We start from the raw sequence: 22,403 nt of genomic DNA, 5'->3' as shown, positions 1-22,403 counted from the left end.
GCTCCAGTCTGGTGGCTTGCTTTTCCCCCTAGCAGAGAGGAAAGGGGGACTTCTTGTTAGGTTTGGGCACTGTGGCCATCCCTGCCCAGGAACCTGGGGATGGACTTGCAGTGGAGACTTTCAGAGGCACACACCGGTCGAGAGATTTTCCTAGAGGGTCCAGGTAGCAGACAGATTCCACGGAGGGAAGGACCAAAGCTGCTTCCAGTGGGCCAGCCCTAGGCCCCAGAGGCACGGCTGGCCAGATTCCATGAACCACAGAGCACCACGGACAAGGCTTTTTTTTTTTTTAAACTGTGCTTTATTTAGGGCTAAGCTGGAGAAAGCGTCATCCAATAGTTACAGAAGGTTACAAGGAGTTTTAGGGAGTTGAGTGTGAAAAGAGCAGTTGTACTGAACTGCAGCTGTTTTGTTTTTTTCATTTTTTTTTTTTTACAACACCTGGACATCCTAAAAGGAGCCAAGAAAAAGAAAATTTTAAAAATAATAATTAACCAACAAAATAGAAAGAAAGGAAAGGCAGAAGGCCTGAGAGGAACCAGATAGATGTTCTTCTAAAGCAAAAAAGAAAAAAACATGGTAGGTCCGAGGGCCCCCCAGCCTCCAGATGAACAGGACATCACTGAGGAGGGCGTCAAGGCGGAAAGCCAAAGCAAGTCCTCCCAACGGTGCAAATAAATTATAATAAATATGTTATACTTTAAAATATATGTGTTCTTAAATAATTCAGTGTTTTTTTCTGATTCTGAGTTTTTTTAAGCAATGTCTTTTTTAACTGCTCTAAAGTCATTTACCAAAGATAAATATCGTGCTTTCATTAAATAGTTTTCCTTGTTTTTTTTTCTCTATCATTACAATTAAAAGTCCTACAAAATATGCAAATTTATTTACAGAAAAACAGAGCCGGCATCATTTAAACATCCCTGTTTTTCAAAATTCCTTGTAAACAGTTTCAGAAATTCTTCAAAGATTGTTTTTTTTTTTTTTTCTCTCTCTTGTTTAAGGTTTTTGTGTGTGTGTGTGTTGTTTAGTTGTTTTAAGATGAAAGTTCCCAGGTCTCCCTTGCCCGGAAAGTCTCTGGAGCAAGCATGGAAGGCGAGTGAAGCAGAGGTGTCGAGGGCTTGCGGAGAGCGGGCGAGCGCGCGCAGCTCCCGGAGCGAAGCGAGGCGAGGGCGGAGGCAGCGGCGGGCCTTCCTGCCAGAGGCGCGGCCTCCACCGGAGGTGGGCAGCCAGGGGCCCACAGGTCTGGGCGGGTCCGGCCTGGCCCTCGGGGTCAATGGCATCCAACAGCACTCGCGGGGAGAAGGGATTGATGCTCAGTCTAAACTCTACAAAAGTACAGTCCTACAACATCTGGGATTTTAGCAGTAACGCTAACTTCTATAGGTTTTTTTTTTTTTTTGCTTTCCTCTAATTTTTCTTCTATTATATAGGTATTTTAAACTTCTCCTTTTTAAAATTCTGTACAACTATTATGATTTTAAGAGGGGGAAGAGTTAGAAGCATTTACAGACTTTTCACAACAATTATCTTGCCTCGTCAGTCCCTTGTTTTCCCCTCCTTTTCTCACACTTCACAGTTAACGAGTTTTCATATTTTGCTACTTTCCCCGAATATCCACCAATTTGTTCGTCTTAACAGCTCCATCCAGACATATAATACAGAAAACCATAGGAAAGTGTCATAGACTTGAATGACAGTAATCAAAGCGCCTCTCAAAGTATCAAAGAACTATTATCTTGCTGTTTTAAAAGCATTGAAGCATTATTTTTCTTTTTTTTGTTTTTTTGTGTTTTTTTTTTTAATTACATTTTTCATAGAATCGCTCTAAGCTGTTTCAAGAACAGCCATGAGGCAGGAAGGAGGTTCTCCTCCGTTCCCCCTCTATTTGACCTAGAGCTACACATCTGCAATAAAAAGTTTGGTCCTTTGGTCCCTAAATAGCTAAAGGAATGACAGATAGAGATGATCAGCGGCGGCCTCCCAGCCGCCCCCCTGGGGACCAGGCCCCACCAGACACACCGCTTGCCCCAGCCTGCCTCAGGCGCCCATGGGCTGGAAAAGCCCCAGGGATCGGGAAGCAGCGGCCCTTCCCGGTTCCCAGCCCTGCAGCCTCCCCACCTTGTCTCAAGTTATTTTGTTTTAAAGTTGCCTTTTTTTTTTCTCATTTTTCTTCATCTTCTTCTTCTTTACGTCACATATATTTTTCCCCCAAACACGTGCCCTCTGAACTCCATAGACGCTATACTTTCCTTGAAGAAATGTGACAGTCACAGAGTGTCTGGAGTCTTCAGCTTGATTGATATTGGCTGATATGTCAAAGGTGTCATCCAACAGTTCTCATTTATAAATATATATAGAGAGAGGTTTGTTTTTTAATGTAGCCCGTTCAGCATCCTGCCCTAAAATGAAGAAAATCAGGGCTGATTAAGCCAAGAGAGGAAACACAAAACGCATCCAAACACCAAAAGGAACCTGCCTCGGGGGTTAGGGCGGGAGCTCTGGGGGATAGCGGGAGAGGGGGAAGAGACCAGTATGAGAATTAGTCATGATCATGATACATAAAAAAGAAATCGACTCTTCTAGTCAGAGTAAGAAACCACTGGGAGGTCTAGTGGTGATGGTTGTAGCTGAGGTTTGGTTGTTGGGAGAGGGTTTTTGATTTGGGTTCCTTTAGAGTTCTGGATTGGGGGACGGCTAGATCTAAGGGAAGAATTTGGGACTGTGGGATATGAATTCATCATTAAACTGATCTCTAAGGGATCTAGCCCAGATACAATATGTATACAGAAGCCTAGCAAACAAGATAGCAAAAATCTAGCAGCCCAGCCCACTCCCCCCCAAGATCCATGACATGAATTTTGCAGAATTCTTGCCCAGTTTCCAAGCCAACCACCTCTTTCCCAAGGTCACTATTTGCGAGGCTATGTATATATATGTATATCTGGATATATGTGTAGAATATATTCACCTGCACATATGTGGATATACATGGATATGTGTGTATGTATATGCATAGATACACACATACACACACACACACACATAATATTTTTCTCATACATGCCAGGGAATTTAGAGGAAATTCAGCACTTCGAGGAAGTGGATGGGGAGGACCTAAAAGAAGTTAGAACGGATTTAATCATCAAAGTTAAATTAACTCAGACAATTCTTGATTTTGTTTTGAATGGTGGCTTTTTGGTGTTTTGTTTTGCATTTCAAAGAAAAAAAATCATGATCCGACTAGAATCAGAAGGAAAATGCTTAATCATTGTGAATTAACAAATGAGACTCGTCTCCATTCTAGCAAGCAGCTTCCACTTATACATGGGGGTGACTGGTTACATCAAGAGAGTTAGAACTGCAAAGCCCCCAGTTGAGGGGACAACGTCATGCGTATATCAATCCATGCTGGCAGGTTTTTCACACTGTTGATTCAACAAACAGCAAACCGTACACAGCAATCTAAACAATTACAACACCAAATAAAATAATAATAAAATTAAAAAACACTTGTCAAGGACCCTTTTTCAGTTGTAAACAAAAAGGTGCATTTTGCTTTTGTTAGTACTGTTTCTTCCAAACCGACCAAAAAGCCCTCCCAACTCCCAGGCCCCCACCTCCCTCCCCACATTTAATTTAGCAGAAGTGGCTACAATACAAACCTTACAATTGCTACCGGGCTCTCTCTCAGAGGCCCCGGGCTTTGAACTCTAGGTTTTTGGTTTAGAATTTTTTTTTTTTTTTTATCATTCTGTTACTATAGAGATTTTGTTTTTGTTTTTTTCTTTTTGTTTTTCCTTTTGAAGTGAGATTTAAAATAGCCTAACTGGAAAAAGACCAGACCTAGGAAAGTGTCAATTGAAAAAGGCCCCCAAATTTCTAGAAAAAAATAAAATCACAATATTTTCAAGTGCAAGTAAATCAACCACGCATAGATACTTTTAAGATGTTTTCCTCATTTTTAAGAAAAAAAAAATAATGGTTTGCACAGTTAATGATCCCATGTCCGATAATTCGGGAATTCATCTTTATTTTTACTATTTTTTTATTCTTTTGTTTTTTTTTCTCTATGTGACATCTAGAGAAGCATAAAAAACGCTGAACAAGAAAAACCAAACAACAGAAAGTAAAACCACTGCAAGCACCAAGAACGAAACGAAAATGAGCACAGCAAAAAAGATTGTGGCAGCACAAAAGTCAAGAAAATGCACGTGTGATCATGACTGGCCAATCATCAACTGATACAACATCCAAGAAAAACGCTCCAATCACAGCACCTCCACGAAACTTGACGGCAATTGTCATGCAACCGATTCTTAGCCTTGTTACATGACGCCATCATGTCACACTGTGAACTTTGAGTTGATTTGAACTTACGGATGGGGGACTGTTTTCTCCACTCTCATGTGATTACGTGAACTTTATTCCTAGCTCAGCGCGAGACTGTGGTGGATTTGACTGGCCCTGGTTGGGTTGTTGGAATTTGATTGAATGACAAAAGAAGAAAAGATTTATATATATATTTATATATGTAGAGAGAGAGAGAAAGAGAGAGAGGACAAGAGAGTGTGGGCAAGGGGGGAGGAGGAGGGGGGGCGGGTTGGGTCGGGGAGTGTGGGGGGTGGGACAGGGAGAGTCGGGTTGAGGGTGAAGAAGGGCAAGGAAGAAGTTAAAACAAAATTAAAAGGAAAAATATTTATACAGCACCAGACCACAGCATCAATCTAAAAGCTCTAATGAGAGAACAGCAGTCAAATCATAAGAGAACTGAAAAAAACTCAAAGGATGGAGGAAGCCGGCAGACAAACAACATGGGCACGTCAACACACACACACTCACGCACACGCACACGCACACACGGTTGTTTGTGCAGACACATGATACACCGTGAACAGTAGCAGAACCTCACACAGGGCCACTACGGGCATCCATCATGCGCTGGGAAGAGGAGGGAGGGTGTAGGCAGCTTGGTGAGGGGGCCAGAAAAAACTAAAACAGCCCCTCAAACCACCTTGGCCGGCAAGCAGATCAGGGAGCACGCTCTCTGCCTCTGACCACCCTTGATTCTTTCCCTCTCCCCCAGGTGCCGAGCTCTCCTCGCCTCCCCAGCCTTCCGTGGCTTCAGCCTGTGGACCAGCAGGGGGAGCCTGACAGGGTGGCCCCGATTTGCCGGGTGGGTCAGAGGCTGATTAAGGCGACTGCTGTATCTGTGGGGTCCATCCACAAAACACCCTGCTGCCCAGTACAGTGCACGCAGACAGCAACTCAGCCCTCCCGCCCTGTCCCGTCCCACCGTGGCCGCCATCCCCAGAGAAGGGTGTCCCCACTAAAAGAGCACCCGCTGCATGAGGTCGTGAGCCTCTCCCCGTCCACTCTGCCTCAACCCTCTTTCCTCAGAACCTTCAGAAAATGAACACTTGTAGTTCTGAGATTTAGAGTAAATCACATCAACGTTCTCAGAATTCTACAGACACATCCTGGCACAACTGATTTTATTTCATGATCGCCTTACTCTCTCTGTTTTGCTCTCAAGGTGGCCCACGTGGCCAAAGCAAGGCTGCTTCCTGGCACGTGAAGCCTTTAGACGGCTCTGCAGCTCTGACCCAGGAAATGGTCACGTGGAAGACTAGGGTGCCCTGCAGTGCTGGTCACACGAAACAGGAGACTCCACTGGAGAGGGGTGGGCTATGGCCCTGTTTCCCCAGTCTCTCTGCTGCTGTCACTTGTGCTCTGCTGCCCTCCCCCACTCCACCTCTCCCTTCTCCATTCCTTCACACCCTATACCCCTCCACGTACAGCTTTCTAGACTGACCCATCTCACAAGCCCCGACCTGCCTTCTTCACTAGTGGAGCCCTAACTGGTGGAGGCTGAGCTCCCTTCTCTGTCAAGCATCATCCAGTTATTCCGTTTTGAGTTGTCTTGAGCACGCTTCACCATTGGGGGTCCTTTGTCCCCACCCAGGGCACTGGGGGCCCCCAGCCCTACGCCCTCCTCACGGTTACCCCTGAGCTCACTTCCCAGTCCCTGCTCCCCTGCAGCCCCCGGGTCTGTGCACCAGGCTTGCAGAGTCTGCAGGGGTTTCCGACGCACCGGGCTTCTACACGCAGCGGCTTCCACTCTCAGCTTTGTGTTTTCCTACAGGGAGTGTGGAAGGGAAGCCTGAGGTCATGACATGTCACTGTGGATAAGATGCAAAACAGCTGAGAGGTGACTATTTTAAGCCTGAGCCCGGCCTCCAGCTCTGCGTTCTCAGAAGAGCCCCCGCCCCTCTTCCTCCGCAGAGCCCTGCTGCCCTGCCTGCCCGTCCTGCTCCTCCCACAGCAGATCTCCCTCACCAAGACCAGGGCCCAGCAAGGCCCGTCTGCATCTCCAGCCCCTCCGGAAAGCAAGCCCTTAGACCCACCACCCAGGAGAGCCAACTGGCGGGCCCCTGGGGTGGGAGAAGAGGCCTAAGAACTGAGGAGGGGGAATTCCCCAGCGGTCCGGTGGTTAGGACTGTGCCCTCACTGCCGAGGGCCCGGGTTCAATCCCTGGTGGGGGAACTAAGATCCTGAAAGCCTCACGGCGCGGAGGGCAGCGCCCTCAGGTGTCAGCCACGGCAACCCAGGGACACCTGCACCCAGTCCTGGGACGCCCACTCCTCCCCACTCCACTGTGCTCCTTTGCCGGCTGCCAGCTTTCCTCCAGCCACCCTTCAGTGCCTGGCACTGCCCAGTGCTGGGGATTCGAGCCTGAATTTCACACAGCTCCGCCCCAAATCTCCATCTAGGGAACCTTCTCGTACCCACTCACCTCTCACACACACTTGGTCCCCAGCACACAAACACTCAAACTCGTTCAGCCGCTAAGGAGGCTCCCTGGGGTTCTTCCCACGCACTGCTGACCACTTTCTTCATTAAGGAGCAGTGGCACCTCTGCCTGCACAGTGACCCCTGCCTGGCCACCCTCTGGAAGAGCCTCTCCGAGCACAGCCCTAGAGGTGACAGCAGAGTCACTGACCGGCGTAGGGGAGCTTGAATCAGGACCGGGAAGCCCCACCTCATGACCTGGTCGAGCTGAGCCCATTCAGATGCCAGGTCCTAAACACAGCTGGCCTCTAGCCAGAGAAGGCCCAGGCCCAAAGCCACAGCCCAGCACTGGGCAGGTCTGACCCGAAGCACCCGTGCCTGCAAAGCTCAGAGCAGACGCTGTGCAAAAGCACACTCAGAACCAAAGCCCGGGGCCAGAAGAAACGGGGCTCCCAGGGAGTCAGACACGCCACTCAGACGGTTCTCCCTCCAAAGAGCCGGATGCCCGCGCGCCCGCCCTCAGCCTGGGCCCAGAGGTGGAACAAGGGACTTGGGTGTCTGCCTGGACCTGGCCACGTTCGTGTTTCTGCCCACTTTCCCTGCCTTTGTTTCCTTCCTCTTAGTTTCCCCGTAAAGATTTCTGGGAGAAACTCCCATCTTAGCGCAAGATGAGGGGCAGGGGCAGCAATGAAGCTAGGAACCCACGCTCCCATCCATCAGGGTGCGCAGACCCCACCCTACCCAGGCCTCATTTTACGGAACCAAAGCCCAACCACGCTCCCCCTCCCCACGGCTGCCCTGCCAGGGGCCCTCTCCTTCCCCAGAACCCCCTCACTCCAGTTCTGACCTGGCCACCTATTTGCCTTATGTCTTCACCACCGGCCATGAGACCACCCTCCCGGTGCCTAGTCACACCTAACTATGGCCCCTGAGCCCCTGCTTAGGCGAGCCCCGCCCTTCCGAGCAACTAGGACCCATCATCTGTAAACATCCTTTGCTGTCCTGTAAAATCATGCAGTTTTTAAGCTGCTTTTGCGTGCTGTTTCCTCCCGCTCTTACTGGCAGCAGCCAGTGCCCACAGCACTCCCCGAGCCTGGCCCTATGACACCTGCCTTCTGTTACACCCTCTAACAGTCTTGGGTTGGGAACCTGAATGCACCATTTGTTAAAATCCTGTGAATGGAGCTGAAAGGTCAACTTTACTGTAGGAGCTACGCGAGCTCACAGTTTTTTAGAAGACTGCCTAGTGGGGGGCTAGTCAGATGGCTGACCCCAGAGAAGTGAGAGGTCCTGATGTGTCCCCTCTGATATTCAGGACACTCTGGGGTAGGAGGGGTGAGGTGAAGATAGCAGAGGGGGGTTTATCCATCTCCTTACTTGAAGGGGTTAAGAGCTCAGCCTCTGGAAGTAACCACTCCCCCTTCATATCATGACTCTACAGCTCAGGAGCTGATTAGCAAGTGACTTAATCTGTCTGTGCTCCATCTATAAAATGGGAATAATAACACTACCTACCTCATAGGCAGCTACAAGTATACAGTTATGTCTTAGAGTGGTCACCTACAAGAACTGTCTCTTGCATGGTAAGCGCAGTGTGAAAGTCTGTGGTTCTCATCTTTCTGGCCTTTGTATTCCCTGGTGGAAGAAACACTCTGCTCTTTTGGCCACTCCTCTCAAGCCCCCACCCCAATCATGACTGCTAACTGGTTCTACCCTGAGGGCCACTTCTTACCTTCTGTCCCAAACCACAAGTCTGCTGTCCTCACCCCTTCATCTGGGAATTTCTCTGACCTAGATGTTCCCTCCTTTCTTGGGGTTTTAGTTGCATCAAGGTCTAGGAGGCTAAGACAAGCTGTTTTGGGGGGAGCCACAAAACACACCCACAGGGGCCCCTCAGAATCTCAGGGCATGACACTGGAGCATGCCGCCTCCTTAAAAGTCCTCTGATGGCTCCAATGCCTGGGTTTCATCACTGAAGAAATGGAAGCCCAAGAGGGAAAGCACCTTGACCCAAGTCATGCCTTAGTGGCAGAGCTAAGCCTGTTTAAGAAAAAGTGCTCCATGTCGCGAAAGGGCTGCTTTCACTGCACTGTCCCTCCCCTCCTATGGAAATGTACCCACTGGCTGGCTGCCACCGTGTCGGTGTGAGCACAGAGCTGGAAGCTCCACGCGGGCAGCACGGTGACCATGCGTCTCGGCATCCCGGCACTGAGCCAGCATCTGGCACAGGAAAGTGCCCACGCTCTGAACAAACATGTGCGTGTGCATTTCACACAGACCAAAGACGGACAGGGGCCGGAACTGAGGAAGCATGAGAGGCGGACGCTGCTCTTCTAGCTCTGCAGCGAGTAGAGGCTCAAGCACCCTCTTCAAGAGAAGGTGAGTGTGGCTGCTCCTGGGTGGATGAAGGGGGTCCTGCTGGCAGCGGTGGGATTTGAGAGGAGACTGGGAAGCTGGAGACCTCCCTCCCAAACTCCAGACTCTGGCCCTCCACTCGGATGGGTAACTGCCACGTGCCTCACCTTTCTCCCCATCCCTCTCCGTCTCAGACCACGACAACTCTGCTCTTCCAGTTACTCGGGCCAAAAGCTAGGCGTCAGCCTTGACGCCTCTTTCTCTCACATCCCCTCTAATTCCTTACAAACGGCACCAACTCCCTCACACCACGTCGACTGCTGTCACCCTGGACTGAGCAGTCCCAGCGCTAGGCCTCTGCTTTGGACCCTACGATCTATCAACACGGCAGCCAGCGAGCCTCCTGAAATGCAAGTTAATGACATCACTCTCTGTGCGGACCTCTCCAGTGGCTCCCCCCGAGCCCCCCATTTCTGAGGAGAGGCCGAAGTCCATGCAACGTGTAGGTCCTACACGAGGTGGCCCTCCTCACCTCTGGGATCTCCTTTTCCACTACACCCCCCCCCCCCCCCCGTGCTCGCTCTCCTCCAGTCACCCTGGCCTCCTGCTGGTCCTTGAACACACCGCATTGCCCACACCTTGGAGCCTGTGCACTGCCTGTTCCTTGGGCGCGAGGACCGAGCGAACAGCCAAACCCTGGCGTGGCTCCCTGCCTCCCCTTCTTCAAACCTTTGCTCAGATGTCACTTCCTCAACAAGGCCTACCCTGACTACCTGATTTAACTGTAGCCAACAATTTTGACACACTATATAATTTACTCTTTGATCCTCTGTCCTTGTTTGTTGTCTGCCTCCCCTGCTAATGACAAGGATTCTCATTAGTCTTACTCATGCTGAGTGCCTAACAGTACCTGGCACACGGTACTGCTGAAGCAGCGGAGGACTGGGCAGCCTCGCCTGGACTATGAACCAGCTGGGACGGGTGGAGCGTACCTCAATGGGAGAAACCAGGCTGGGGGTGGACTTTGATGGCCAGGCACATCTCCTCCCTCCCCCCTTCCCCAGGAAGCTGCTTCACCCAGGGGAGCACGTGGCCTGGAAGAGGAGTGGCCGACTGTGCCTTCAGCTGTAAGGCAGGACCCAGACAGAGGAGGGAAAGGTGACACCTGCCCACTCATCATGGCCTCTGTAAAGAGGGCGGGGTAAGTGGCCCCAGTCCCATACCATCACCCTCCTCACCTTCTGTCCCATCCTGTTTTGTTTTTTGGTAAAGTTCCCTTTGAAAAGTCCTGTCCCTCCTCTCCAGACTGAGCTGCGGGGAATTGAAGGGGTGAAGGGGTCAAGTGTCTAAAAGCCACCAGCCCTTCAGGCAAGAGAGCTGGGAAGGGGAGAGCCAGGGAGTCTGGGAGAAGGCCCCAGCACAGGCCTACAGTTCCCCACAGGGCCTACTCCTCCCCCAAACTCTCCCAGCCCTGAGCTTGCCATCTGCTCACCCCAGGGTTTTCTGGCAAACAAAATTGCCGGTGTAGACCTTCTCAGACCGGTTCCCTCACTCCTGCTCCTCTTAGCTCTGCGGCAGGGGGATGGTCATACCCATTTCTGACGGGGTAACCACAGCTCTGCGCCTGCCCCCTAGGCACCGGGCGAGGAGCAGGTCGAGCCGGGCGCAGCGGGTCCAAGGCACAGCGAGGCTCCGTCCGGCCCACAGAGGCCAGGGGAGGCGGCGGGTCCGTCCGGTATCAACCTCCCCAACCCCCCGTCCCCGCGCCCCGGCCGACCCCGGTTACCTGTGCGAGTCCTGGTCTCCCCCGGGGGACGCTCCCGCCTGCACTCAGTACGGGCGATTGGCGTCTTTGGGCCGCTTCAGCTGCACCTTGAGCCTCTTCATGCCGATCTGGAAGCCGTTCATGGCCTGGATGGCGGTCTGCGCGCTGGCCGGGTTGTCGAAGCTCACGAAGCCTGGCGAGACACGAGGGACGAGGGCCTGGGTTTCCACGGGGCCGCCCCGGCCGGGAGGGGGCGGGGGCGGAGAAGGTCCGTGGGGCCGAGGGCGGGGCGGGGCGGGGCGGGCGGCGGTGTCTCCCCGCTCCCGCCGCGCCTCCGGGCGGGGGCGGGGCTCAAGGCTCCTCCCCCTCGGGGCCCCCGCCCCCGTCCCAGTGCCCCCCCCACACTGCCCGCGTGCTTGCGGACCCTCCGGCGGCGGGCGCTGCCGAGGCTCCCGGCTCCCCGACCCGCGCGGCCCCGGGCCGGGCCGCCCCGGCTCCACCTCGGCTCTGGGCGGCGCCGCTGTCCCGCACGCCCTCTCCCCCAGGCGGGGCGCCCGCGGCGCGGCGGGGCTCGGAGAGGCGCCCGCCCCCCACCCGCGCCGGCCCCGGCACCTCAGCCCCTGCCTGCGGTGGGAGAGGGCGGACACACCTGCGGGTGGAGGAGTTTATTGGACACTGTCCTCCCTGACAGGAGGGGGCCTGGCAGCGGGAGGGCACGGGGTGCCGGCCTGGGGAGAGAGAGGAGTGCGAGGGGAGGGAGGGGAGGCGCCACGGAGCGAACTTCGCCGCCGCCGATTCCGGCCGCCCCCCTCGCGAGTGCCGCCCGGCCGCGGGGCAGGGCAGAGGCAGGGTCCCCGCCGCCCCTCCTCCCGCTCCGTCCCTGCCGAGGCTGCCCCCAGCCAGGCTCCGGGTGGCCACCGCCACCGGGGCCAGTCCACACCGGCTCACATTAACCAGCCACCTCGCTCCCAGGGGCTGTCTGCACCATCCTTTCATTTAGTAAAACTCCACCCTGGGAGCAGGGGCTCTTGCCCCGGACTAAGCACGCACCCATTGATGTGAATCCCTCGTAACACTACTAATGGTATAACAATAATAGTACAAATTGACCCTATTAGCGAAAGTTAGCTAAGCGCCTTCTCCGTGTACTACAGACTGCAGAAGTGCTTTTCACGTGTTCACTCCTCCCAATATCCCAGGACAGGATATAGAACCATCCATGGCTCCCAGTCACCTTCTGAAACAAGCAGTTCCCAGGTGGGAATGGATTAGGTTCCCAAAGCTGATTTAGAAGTCACCTTTTGGAACTTCGAATGCATCTCCTTATAGACTACACTACATCAGCATTTCCCAAAAATGGCCCTAAAAGGTGCTCCCTGAGAAAGGGCCTTTGGTGGTCAAGCAAATTTACAACCAGGCCCCTCTGGGACAGTTCATGGCACATTAACAAATAAAAACATCCCTCTACCACCCCAACTTCTCTCTTCTTTATGTCTTTGTTTAACCTAGTATTTCCTGGAATTTATTTGACTTTAAAGGCCTTTTCTCCTGTAAAATGGGCTTAGATCCTGCAAAATATATGAAACTAAGCTTGGCGAAGTTCCCAGGCAATCCTGCAAATGCACTTCATTTGGGGTGCTCATCTCCAAACGGCCATTAGATATATAAGGGATAGGTGGACAGACTCCGTTGATGTAGAAAGCTGCTTTCTCGGTTAATTGTCTGTGGTACCTTGGGCCTGCCTGTGACCCCTCCCTTACTGTCCCTGTGTGGTGGCCCTTTTACCTCCGCCCCAGACACTGCCTCCACCGGCCTCTCTTCTCTTTCTCCTTCCTGCATTTGTGTGCATTTTCTCTGGAGGCCATGCACCATCAAAGATGGGGGAGGGGTGTGTGTACACGCATGTGAGTGTACCCAAGAGTGGTAGCATGTGAACTCGGATAAGATTGGTCAGAGATGGGCCCAGGGCAACATAACCTACATCTATGTATTAATCTATGGGCGAAACACATAGGAGAGATTTCTGATTATCCCTAGTTGGAAATCAATGTGAGTCATCTTTCCACCTCCCCCTCTCATGCCCTCCTGGCCCATCCCTTCCCTACCAACTTCTCTGACTGATGACTAAATCGAGCTGTCAGCAGAGCAGTTTTCAAATGCGTGAATGGTGCATCTGTTATACTGCTCTCCCCCAGATTAAAGAGGGTGGGCAAACTAAACGCCTCTCTTCCTCCTGGGACAAGATAGCCGAACTGTGGGTGGCAGTTCCCCCCACAAAAGAACAAATACGAGCAAAGTGGGGAAGAGATGGGAGAAAGATAAAAACGGCTGGAGATGCTGTCTAGGGTGGAGGTGTAAAGGGAGAGAGAGGGTCCTGGAGGAGGGAAGAAGCCCAGCCTTCGGGTTGAGTTTCTGGAAGCCTGGGGGTTGGGAAGGATTCCGGGCTCAAGGAACTTTTCTTCCTGAACTAGTTTTGTTAACTGGCTAGCAGTCAGGGCAAGGAGCATCTCCCCTGCTGGCCCCCCCTCAGCAAGGCTCTAGGCACCATCTCCCATGTTCACGGTTTCCAGGGCTGTGTCCCTTCTCCCAGAAGCCCCTGCCCCATTCCTCCCACTCCCGAGGTTTCTGCCTTCCAGACCGTGGGAGGCTGTGCAGGTAGGATGCCCTCCTGGTGGCCCTCCAGCCCGTCTTCCAATGCAGAAACCATCTGTGCTGCACATATGTTCACGACGGCCTCTGAAAGATTCTGTTTATGCTTATAAAGAGCACGCAGGGCCTTTAAGGAGTTCACTTAAACAGAGGACCACGTGTGCAGAAAAATGGCCCTTCCTTTGGGGAATAAAGGGGACCCTAGCACCTCCTGAGGGTCCGCTCTGGCCAGGTCCCTCACATGCACCATCTCGTATGACCTTCACAGCACTGCTGAGAGCTGACTGCTGAAATCCCCATTCCACAAATAAGGACACTGAGGCCCAGAGAGTAAACTTGCCCATGAGTGCGTGCTGGGGAGAGCTGCACAGGCTCGGCTGCCAGAGCGAGGGAGGGAACCCAAGAGCCTGAAGGAGGAGCCACTGGGCCAGCCAGCTTGGCGGGAGCCTGTCCTTTTTCAAGGCCAGTGGATGTTCAGCGCTAGCCGTTTGTTCAGGAAGAGAGGAAAGAGCCAGAGTAGAGGTAGGTGGGCGTGGACTCCCAGCAGCAGCAGGGCGAAAGCCTTTGCTGGAGGACTTGAAGGAGCTAATGGCAAGGGTAGTCCGGGGCTGACTCCAGGGAGTCAAACGCACTCCAGCCCCGGGGCCCAGCATGTTCTGGGCTCTTCACAGTTTTCTTCTGATTTATGGAACATCTGAGGCTTACTTAGAGAGCAAAGGCAGCTGATCTCCAGTTTGTCGTTTTTACATACATAATGTAATTCGTCAGAAGAAACACCAGTCAAACAGTGGAGGGGTGCAACCTGGTCTTTTCCTTTTGCCTTGTTTTCCCATCCCCCAGAGAAATGAGCTGCTGGGGCAACTCTGTGCCACTGATATGCCACAGATTTTCAGTGGCAGCTGCCAGAGGGGAAAGGACAATGTGCAAAGATCTTGACTGCCTTGGGGAACATGCTTTCCACCCTGAAGCCCCTCCTGGTCCTGGAAGCCCCTCCTGGTCTCCAAACTGGAATCTCCTTAACATGTGCTTCCTGGTGCTTCTGCATTTCTGTACCTTCTCCCCCTCCCCACACCCAAGGGGGGACCCAGGTTCCCTGGCCAAAGCAGGATCCTATTCTGTCCTCACAGCCCCAGAATCTGGGGGTCAGCCTGGAGATTCTGAGCCTCTGGCTGACTCAGCTCTGGGGACTGGACTCCTCAATCCTTGGGGACTGGACTCCTCAATCCTTGGGGAATCATGAGTGGGTCTGGCCCCAGAAAGAAGCTCCCATGGAGGCAGAAGAGGTGGGAGAGGGGCTAAGGAGGAGTGGAGAGGAGAGGTGGGGGGATGAGGTGGGTTTCCAGGAGGTTGGAAGCAAACTGAAACTCAGGATGCCCAGATGAATTGGAATTTCAGATAAACAATGAATTACTTTTTTAGTATAAGTATATCCCCAATATTGCATGGGACATATTACACGTAATATTTGGGACATACGTATGCTAAAAATGTATCCATTGTTTATCCAAAGTTCTGGTTTAACCGGGCATCCTGTGTTTTATATGATAACCATACTCCTAGATCCTCCCAAGTCCTTCGTCTCCTATCTAACACCCTGCCCAGGAGAATTTACCAGAAGTACTTCATCCTGTTACTCCCACCATCTTCCACTACCTATCACACCACCTGAAGCATCTTCACCTGAATGGTTGAAACCCTCCCCAGCACAGGCCCACCCTCACAGCTGGTCTCCCCTGAACCCTCCTTTCTCCCCAAAGCCTCCTGCTTCCTCATTCACTGATCTTTGACTCTTCTCATCCCAGCCCCCATGCCCTCATCCATTCCATTCCCCCTGCCTGGAATTTCCTCCCCTTCCTTTTTGTCTATTCGCATCCACCTGCCTTTCTCCTTCCTCCATTACTTGGTGCCTCGCAGATTTCACTGCTGTTGAATAGATGTGATTTTCATCTAAGCTCAGACCTGAGGCTTCCTGAGGGCAGGAACCAGTTTCCTCTTCCTGATTCCTCAACAATTTGGCTCTGGTGGCCTGAGGGGGTGGGTAGGGGGAGGAGGGTTCATTGGATGGCAGGAGGGGAGCAAAGAGCAGGGTAGACAGAGAACGGGGTCAGGGGCAGGACAGAGAGATGGACAGAGGAGGCCAAGGGGCCGGCGGGGTAGGGGCCTCGGCTGGGCGGACCTCCCACCCCAAGGATCATGCCTGGCTTTTACCCTGGGGCCACTGTGGCCTTGAGAGGAGAGGGGCGCTGGGAGAATGGGTGTCGCCAGGCTCTGCTCCCTGCCCTTCCACCCCTGCCCAAGGTGGGTCCCTTCCCCTTCTCAGTCGGTGGGAATGGAACTTTTTGCCTGGGAGGAAAGACTATCTCTTGGACTGGGACAGGGGGTAGGGGGGCTGGATGGGGTGGGGGGGGGGTGGGCAGAGAAAGCCAAGAAGCCAAAAGAACAGAAGAGAGAAGAGGGGTGAGAGGTGGAGGCTGGAGGCTGGGCACAGGGAGCACTTGGGGGGTGGGGCCGATGTGAAGGAGCAGGTTAAAAGCAGTTGGACACCGGTAAATTGGTGCGAGCACCACCCTGTCCTAGGTGAAGTTGGTTTGTTATCTTTACCCACCAAAGCATTTACTTTGGTTAGTCGCCCGATCCACAAACACTTTCGAGGAGATGACATTACCGAAAGGGAGGAACATCTGCATCAGCTCAGCGTCCCCAAACTCCTGGGGCAGATGGTAGATGAACAGGTTACAGCCCTCGGGCCCTGCGGTGAGGGGGGGGCGGGGGAGGAGGGATGGCAGGGTGGGGGAAGAGAGAGACAGAGGAGAGGTGAGCGAGTTAGGCAGCGGCAGCAGGGAGGGGTGGGGGCGAGGTTAGGAGGGGGAGTCTCATTCAAGATCCAAAAGTGGCCACGGAAAGCGGGGGGCTGCTGAGCCCCGGGTCTAAACTCTGGTCTCCGCTCTGCCCTTGGGCAAGTCACGGAACTTCTCTGCGCCTCAGTGACCTTTTCTGAAAAATGGGTCCATAACAGGGTGCCTTGCAACTCTAGGGCTCCAGGGGTGGAGTCAACCAGTGAATGGGGTGAACGTGCCAAGGCCTGATCAGTCATGGAGGGGAGATGCTGAGAAGAGGCAGGGGTAGGGAGACCTGCTGGGACCCTGCTCAGGGGACGTCAGAGGGAGCTGCCCTGGGGGCAGCCATGCCTGTGGTGCTGGGGCCTCTGGAAGCCTCGCTTCAGCCCCCAGAGGCAGGACTCTGGGGCCTGGAATCCCCATCCTCCTCGTGGCCAGCAGCCCCTGCTTCCCATCTGGTCCCCAACGGCCCTACCCTCTGCTACCCCGAACCTTAAAGTCAGCCCTGATCTTGGAGGTGGAAACCAAGATTGACCCCACCTCCTCCAGCAAGCTAGGTGAGCAGAAGGGGCTTCACTGCAAGGCTCCGTGATGGGATACCCACAAGCCAGGGTACCACGAGCCTTATGGTGTAAGTCTTCCCGTTTCATTACAGCAGTAAGAGCCCTGCCACTTCTGTAGCACGAATTACATGCCAGGCTGCTCTACACACTTCACGTGGATGTTAATTCACTTAATCCTTACAGCAGCCCTGAGGCTGTTGTCATTCTCACTTCACAGAAGAGAAAACTGAGGCCAGAGAGGTTAAGTCACCTGCCAAGTCACATAGCTAGTAGGCAATGGAGCCAGGATATGAACCCAGACCCAGGCTGTCTGCCTCCATAGTCTGTGCCCTCCTCTCTCTCTACCTACCTATCATTCATCTCAGTGCCCCAGAAACCCTGAACCCTGCTGAGGTCTTTGGATTTCTGAAATTTGCAGATAGCTGAAGATTCACGTTTCTTTTTAAATGACCAAAATGCTCAGTTTTAACTCTGAATGGGAAATCTCTCCAAGCTCCTTCGTCTTTTTCCTGCCATCTAAAATAGAGCATGCCACAGATAACTTAACCTTCTAAAGTGTGGACATTCCAATGTTTGTTTCCAGCCTATGGAGGACATGCAGAGGAAACAGCTGCACTTGCTAAGAGTTGGATAAGAACGAGGTGCTGATCAGAGGCTGGTAGAAACTAGGCAGGAGCTTAAGAGTGAAGACTGTAAGGCACCGATGTGGGCTGCTGTGTGGCTTTCACAGCCAGCACCCTGGTTCTCTGGGACGCGTGAGGCTGCCAGATCACCTGGTTCTGGAGCAAATCATCAGCTCTGGAATCTCTCTGCCCTTTTCTTCCTCTCCTTTCCCCTCCCGCTCTCCTAACTTCCTCCATCTATCTGCACCCCCTTGAGGTTCACAGCTGATAGCTAAGAGTCCTCTGACCACCAAAGCCTCCCTCTGAACCAATGACCTCCTCGGCCCCGGTCCCTGTCCTGCACCATCTGCCCATCCCCGGCCTCCGGCTTCCCCTCCCTGGACTGCTGCTGGCTCTGCCAGCTGACGGCGCTTTCAGAACCGGCGCAAGCGAGCTCTTTCACCCACTGCCAGGGGTCCCAGGGCCGGATTCCAGAAGCTCTGGTGGCCCTGCCCCCACCCCCTCCCCTCCAACCATGGCAGGTTCTCACTGGTTCACACTCTGTGAATGTGTCCCCAGCTAGATGTGAGTCCCCTTGCAGCAGGAACCAGCTTGAAGGCCTCATCTAATCCACACCTCCTCCAGGGTCGCACCCAGATCCTCCCCACACTGTCTCCCTTCCTGGGGCTCCCTGAGTCCAGAGCCCATATTCTGTAGTCTGAGGCTCTTTCTCAGGTAGGTCTGGGAAGCTTTCTCTCCAGCCAGAAGGGGGTGCTCTCTAGGGGCAGGGGCATTTGCCTTCCCCCCCCACCCCGCCCCGTCCTCCTACTCCCCTCCCCCAGCACGAGCCTCCCTTCCTCTCCCATCCCAACTCTTCCAGACTTCCCCCACCCCTCCAACCTACGCTGACACCCGCCTTGAACTTGGGGCCCTCCCTACAAGTTCAAGTTCTGCAAGCTGCTTTGTGTGGACGTTATTTCTGTTCTCCTTAAAGACACAAGGAGCCTTCGAGCGTAGAACCTCTAGGCTCAGTCCCATCAGCATGGTGTGCGGCTGAGCCCCACAGGGACTCCCAGCCCCCTGCCCCTCACCCCTCCACAGTGAGCCTACACACTGTCCTACTGGGGCTACCCCGGAACCTGAATTCCCAGATTACAGAGCACCCAGATGGCATAACTGCAGGACTTTGGAGATCAATCTGGTCCAAACCAGACTCCTGACAAATGGTGAAATGAAGCTCCAGAGACAGAAAGTGACTGCCCTGGACCACACTGCAGCCCCTGGCACAGGAACCTGGGCTGATCTGTGGTCAGACAGCCTCAGGGCCTTCAGGCATCTGTTTTCAGGCTCAGCTCAAAGACAAGGGAGCTGGAAGGAGGGTCCTGCCCGGCAACCAGTGTGTCCTGGTATTTCAATGGCATGACACAAGGGGAGGTGACCACGGTGAAAAGAGGCTAACTACTGGCACGGCTGGAGGAACACAGCCTTCTTGTTCGTGCCTCATGCGATGCTGCACATGGCTTTGGTCTGGCTCCAACCCACTCTCAGCCTGTCTCCACCCCATTTCCAGGCTCACCGCAGATTTTGCAGCACCCATGCCTTTGCTCCTGCTGTTCTCCCAGCCTCAAATGCCCATCTCCCCATCTCTACATGCTGGAGGGGAGTCCTCATCCTTCAGGACCCCACAGATTTCCCCGAGGACCCCACTTCCAGCACCATGAGCTCGCCCTTATATGCAGCGCGCTTCTATAGGGATCTAGGTTCACATCTCACTGCTTCCCATGGCATCACTTTACAGGTGAGGACACCAAGGCTGAGAGACGAGGGGCTGAGCTGGGAGTCAGACCCAGACGGGTTTGCTTCAAAAACCAGCCTTTCAACCATCCAGGCTCTGGGGCCTGTTCGGGGCCTGTCTGACCACAGGGCTTTGGACCAGCAGACCCCCGGGTCCTTTCCAGGACTAGCCCGCATCCCACAGGTCTGGGAGAGTCTGCCGCAGGGGCTACGAGCCAGGATATGGAAACCACTGGAACCCTCTGGCCACGTGGGCTACATGGGCAGGTGTGGTGGCCTCACTGGCAGGCTGACCCTTTTCACGGGGTAGAGAGACAGGACCCCATGAAACCGAGCTCTGTGAGCATCCCTGCATCCCCGGGCGTGGATTTGTTATCCAGCTCCTGCGGGGCTCCGGACTCTGGAATGGGAGGACCCAGATTCTTTACGAGGTTCCAGCCTCCAGAGGCCCACTGGCCTTGCTGCCCTGTTCACACCAGGGCCTCCAGATGTGGCTTTCCAGGATCCCCTTCTTTCACTAGGCCTACACTGGGGCACTCCATCCCCTCACCTGCCCATGGAGTCCTGCCCTGGGAGCTCCAGCTGACTCTCTTTCTCACCTGGAAAGTACAACCTCTGTCCCTGATGAACTGGTATCCCCACTCCCGCCCACCACCCCAGCCACGACCATTCATATTTCTCCCCTTCCTTGCCACTGGACAAATGCTGCCCATCGAGGGAGGGGAGATTCTTGGACCCTGCCTGCTCCGGGACCCCACCTTCCTGACCACCCTCCACCTGGGTTTACAGAGCTGCCCGTGACAGTGCACCTCCGCGCTTGGATTGGAGAGCACTGCCTCTCACCGTCCCGCAGCTCCTCTCACCCTCAACACAATGCAGATGTGGTCACCTTGCCAACGGAACACCCCTGCCAAAGGCCCAGGCGAGCAGCCTCTTTGGGGAGAGAAGGGGGGAAGAGGCGTAGGAGCCCCGCTGGCAGACTCACCTTCTCTCTGTTGCTGGGGGATCATTGGAGGTGGCTGAGGAAAGGCCTGGCTTATCTGACCATAGGCAGCAGGGTAGGCGGCTGCTGGAGGGCCAAAGAGAAGAGGCAAGAGCAAGAGACGGTGACAGTGACACGGAGAGAGACAGGGTGAGAGGCAGGAAGAAAGAGAGAAATTTCAGTGTTGAGCAGTAAAAGCAGACCAGCGAAAAAATGCATTTTTAAGATAAAGCCAGTTTTCAGCAGTAATGAAGGAGAAGCGGCAAAGGGAAGACCAGAAGATGTGTATGTGCGCTGATGTGTGTGTGTGTGTACGTGTGTGCACGCGCACGCTGGTGTGTGCATGGGGGAGGCGAGTTTAATCTGCAATGGACAACCCACGTGTGGATAATAACGGATAATCAAAAACATCAGAATGCCCTGGAGAGGATCGCCCCACACCGCCTGGAACCCACAAGGTTCCCCCTTCTCTGAGCCACGACTGACTCCGGCCACATACCCTCAGTCTCGCTCAGATGGCGCCTGTGTGGGAGACGGGAGCCCCCCTAGGTGTGAGCTTGGCCTCTGGGACCCTGCCAGTGGGTGGTTCCCCAGGGGCAGAGGGCTGAGTTGAACAAATCTGATGCTTTCTATATTCAACTGGAAAGGGTCAGAGGTGGGACAGGAGTGGCTAGCCCCCTCCTCAGCCTGGCCTGGCTCCCAAAGGGGCTCAGGGGCGCTCAGCAGGTGAAGGAGAGAGCTTCCCCTGGACTCCAGATGTGAGAAACCCGCTTTATCCGGGTCCCCATGGTGCCAGGAAGCTCCATCACCCTCAGGGGAGACATTGCTGGCTCCTAAACACAGCAAGGAGGGACCCTGACCAGGCCAGACAGCAGGACACTGGCTGGGTGGGGATGACTGTGGTGTGTGTGTGTGTGTGTGTGTGTGTGTGTGTGTGTGTGTGTGTGTGTGTGTGTGTGTGTGTGTGTGTGTGTGTTGTGTGTTGCCGAGCCTGGGGGAGGGAGAGAAGCGTGGCTGACAGCTGGCCTTGGGCTTCCTACGGTAGCTCATCACCTTCCCATTCAGTGACCCAAGGCCATCTGCTCGCCCCTCCTCTTTTCTACCTCTGGCTGCCTATCCTCCCTGGTTCCCTGTCCTCCTTGCTCGGGCCCCACTCCTGTTGCCTGTGTATGGCTGGTGGGGGGCAGGGATGGAAACTGCTTCCCTTCCCTCAAACCCAGGCATCGGTGCTTTCTGAGCCAGTGACACCTAGCTCCGGCCTCACCCCAGTGCTGCTGGGAGGCTTGGTGCTCCTGGACAAGCCAGCCCTGGCAGCACCACGGAGGAGGGAAATCTGGCCTCAAAGATGAGTCACTTCACAGCAAGGTTAAAGCTTAGCCTGGCTCACCAACTCATCGCACGTTCGGACCACCCACCACTGCCGTGTTGGGTTAGGGTTAGGTAAGCTCTGCCTGAAGGCCAAGGGGCACCTGCAGAGGGGGAGGGAGCCCGGCGGGGGTTGGGGGGGGTCTCTGTCAGTATAACACTCCCTCCTTCTACCACAGCTCCTGGCCAGTCCTGCCCTGCTCCCCCCTCCCTCACAGTGCTAGGCTCAGGCCTGGCTGGGTAGGGGGCACTGGTGCCCAGGCATGGGGAGGTGCATACAGCCGGGGGACCACCGAGGGGACGCGTGGATACTAACGACCTGCATACTGCTGCACTCCGGCGTAGGCCTGCTGCAGGGGGTCCGCGGCGGTGGGGCTCTGCGCTGCAGGGGAGCCAAGGGGGCAGAGGTCAGCGATGCCTACCCAAACCAGCTCCTCTCCCACCACACCCCTGGAGATGAGGCTGTAGCTGCACTGCCTCCCCAGCCACTGTGGTCTCTGTCCTGGGGCATCTGAGGCAGGAACCCTGAAAGGGGGTTCCCCTTTCCTCAGCCTGGGGCCCTTAGTAGGGTGGAAAGCTGTTTCCCCTGGCTGGGGGACGCAGCCTGCCGCTGGCTTGGGTCAGGGGTGAGAGGTGTGGTTCATGCAGAAGGCTGGGAAGGGCAGGGAAGGAGACACCAGAGAAGGGCTTGACCATGAG

The 22,403-nt window shown here is 54.3% G+C and overlaps 1 protein-coding gene across 14 annotated transcripts in view; it reads right to left on the bottom strand.

Annotated features, from left to right (window-relative positions):
* Window positions 1-304: 304 nt before the first annotated feature.
* The window catches only part of CELF4 (CUGBP Elav-like family member 4), a 298,011-nt gene continuing 275,912 nt past the window's right edge, over window positions 305-22,403 (bottom strand). For 5 of the 14 annotated variants that reach the window (XM_060170700.1, XM_060170702.1, XM_060170704.1 and 2 more), the window contains exons 9-14: window positions 22,021-22,086; window positions 20,343-20,426; window positions 16,227-16,310; window positions 11,562-11,640; window positions 10,934-11,105; window positions 305-2,402 (exon numbers count right to left, since the gene is read on the bottom strand). In XM_060170700.1, the coding sequence (XP_060026683.1) occupies window positions 2,376-2,402; window positions 10,934-11,105; window positions 11,562-11,640; window positions 16,227-16,310; window positions 20,343-20,426; window positions 22,021-22,086 (512 nt within the window). In that variant the 3' untranslated portion in view covers window positions 305-2,375. Of the gene's footprint in view, window positions 2,403-4,413; window positions 4,468-10,933; window positions 11,106-11,561; window positions 11,641-16,226; window positions 16,311-20,342; window positions 20,427-22,020; window positions 22,087-22,403 lie in introns of those variants that run through there. The other 9 variants (XM_060170701.1, XM_060170706.1, XM_060170709.1 and 6 more) reach the window with 5 other exon arrangements.

The sequence above is a fragment of the Lagenorhynchus albirostris genome, chromosome 14, assembly GCF_949774975.1.
Source record: "Lagenorhynchus albirostris chromosome 14, mLagAlb1.1, whole genome shotgun sequence".
Lineage (NCBI taxonomy): Eukaryota > Metazoa > Chordata > Mammalia > Artiodactyla > Delphinidae > Lagenorhynchus > Lagenorhynchus albirostris.
The sequence above is the reverse complement of the archived record's forward strand: the minus strand, read 5'-3'. Positions and strand labels throughout refer to the sequence as shown.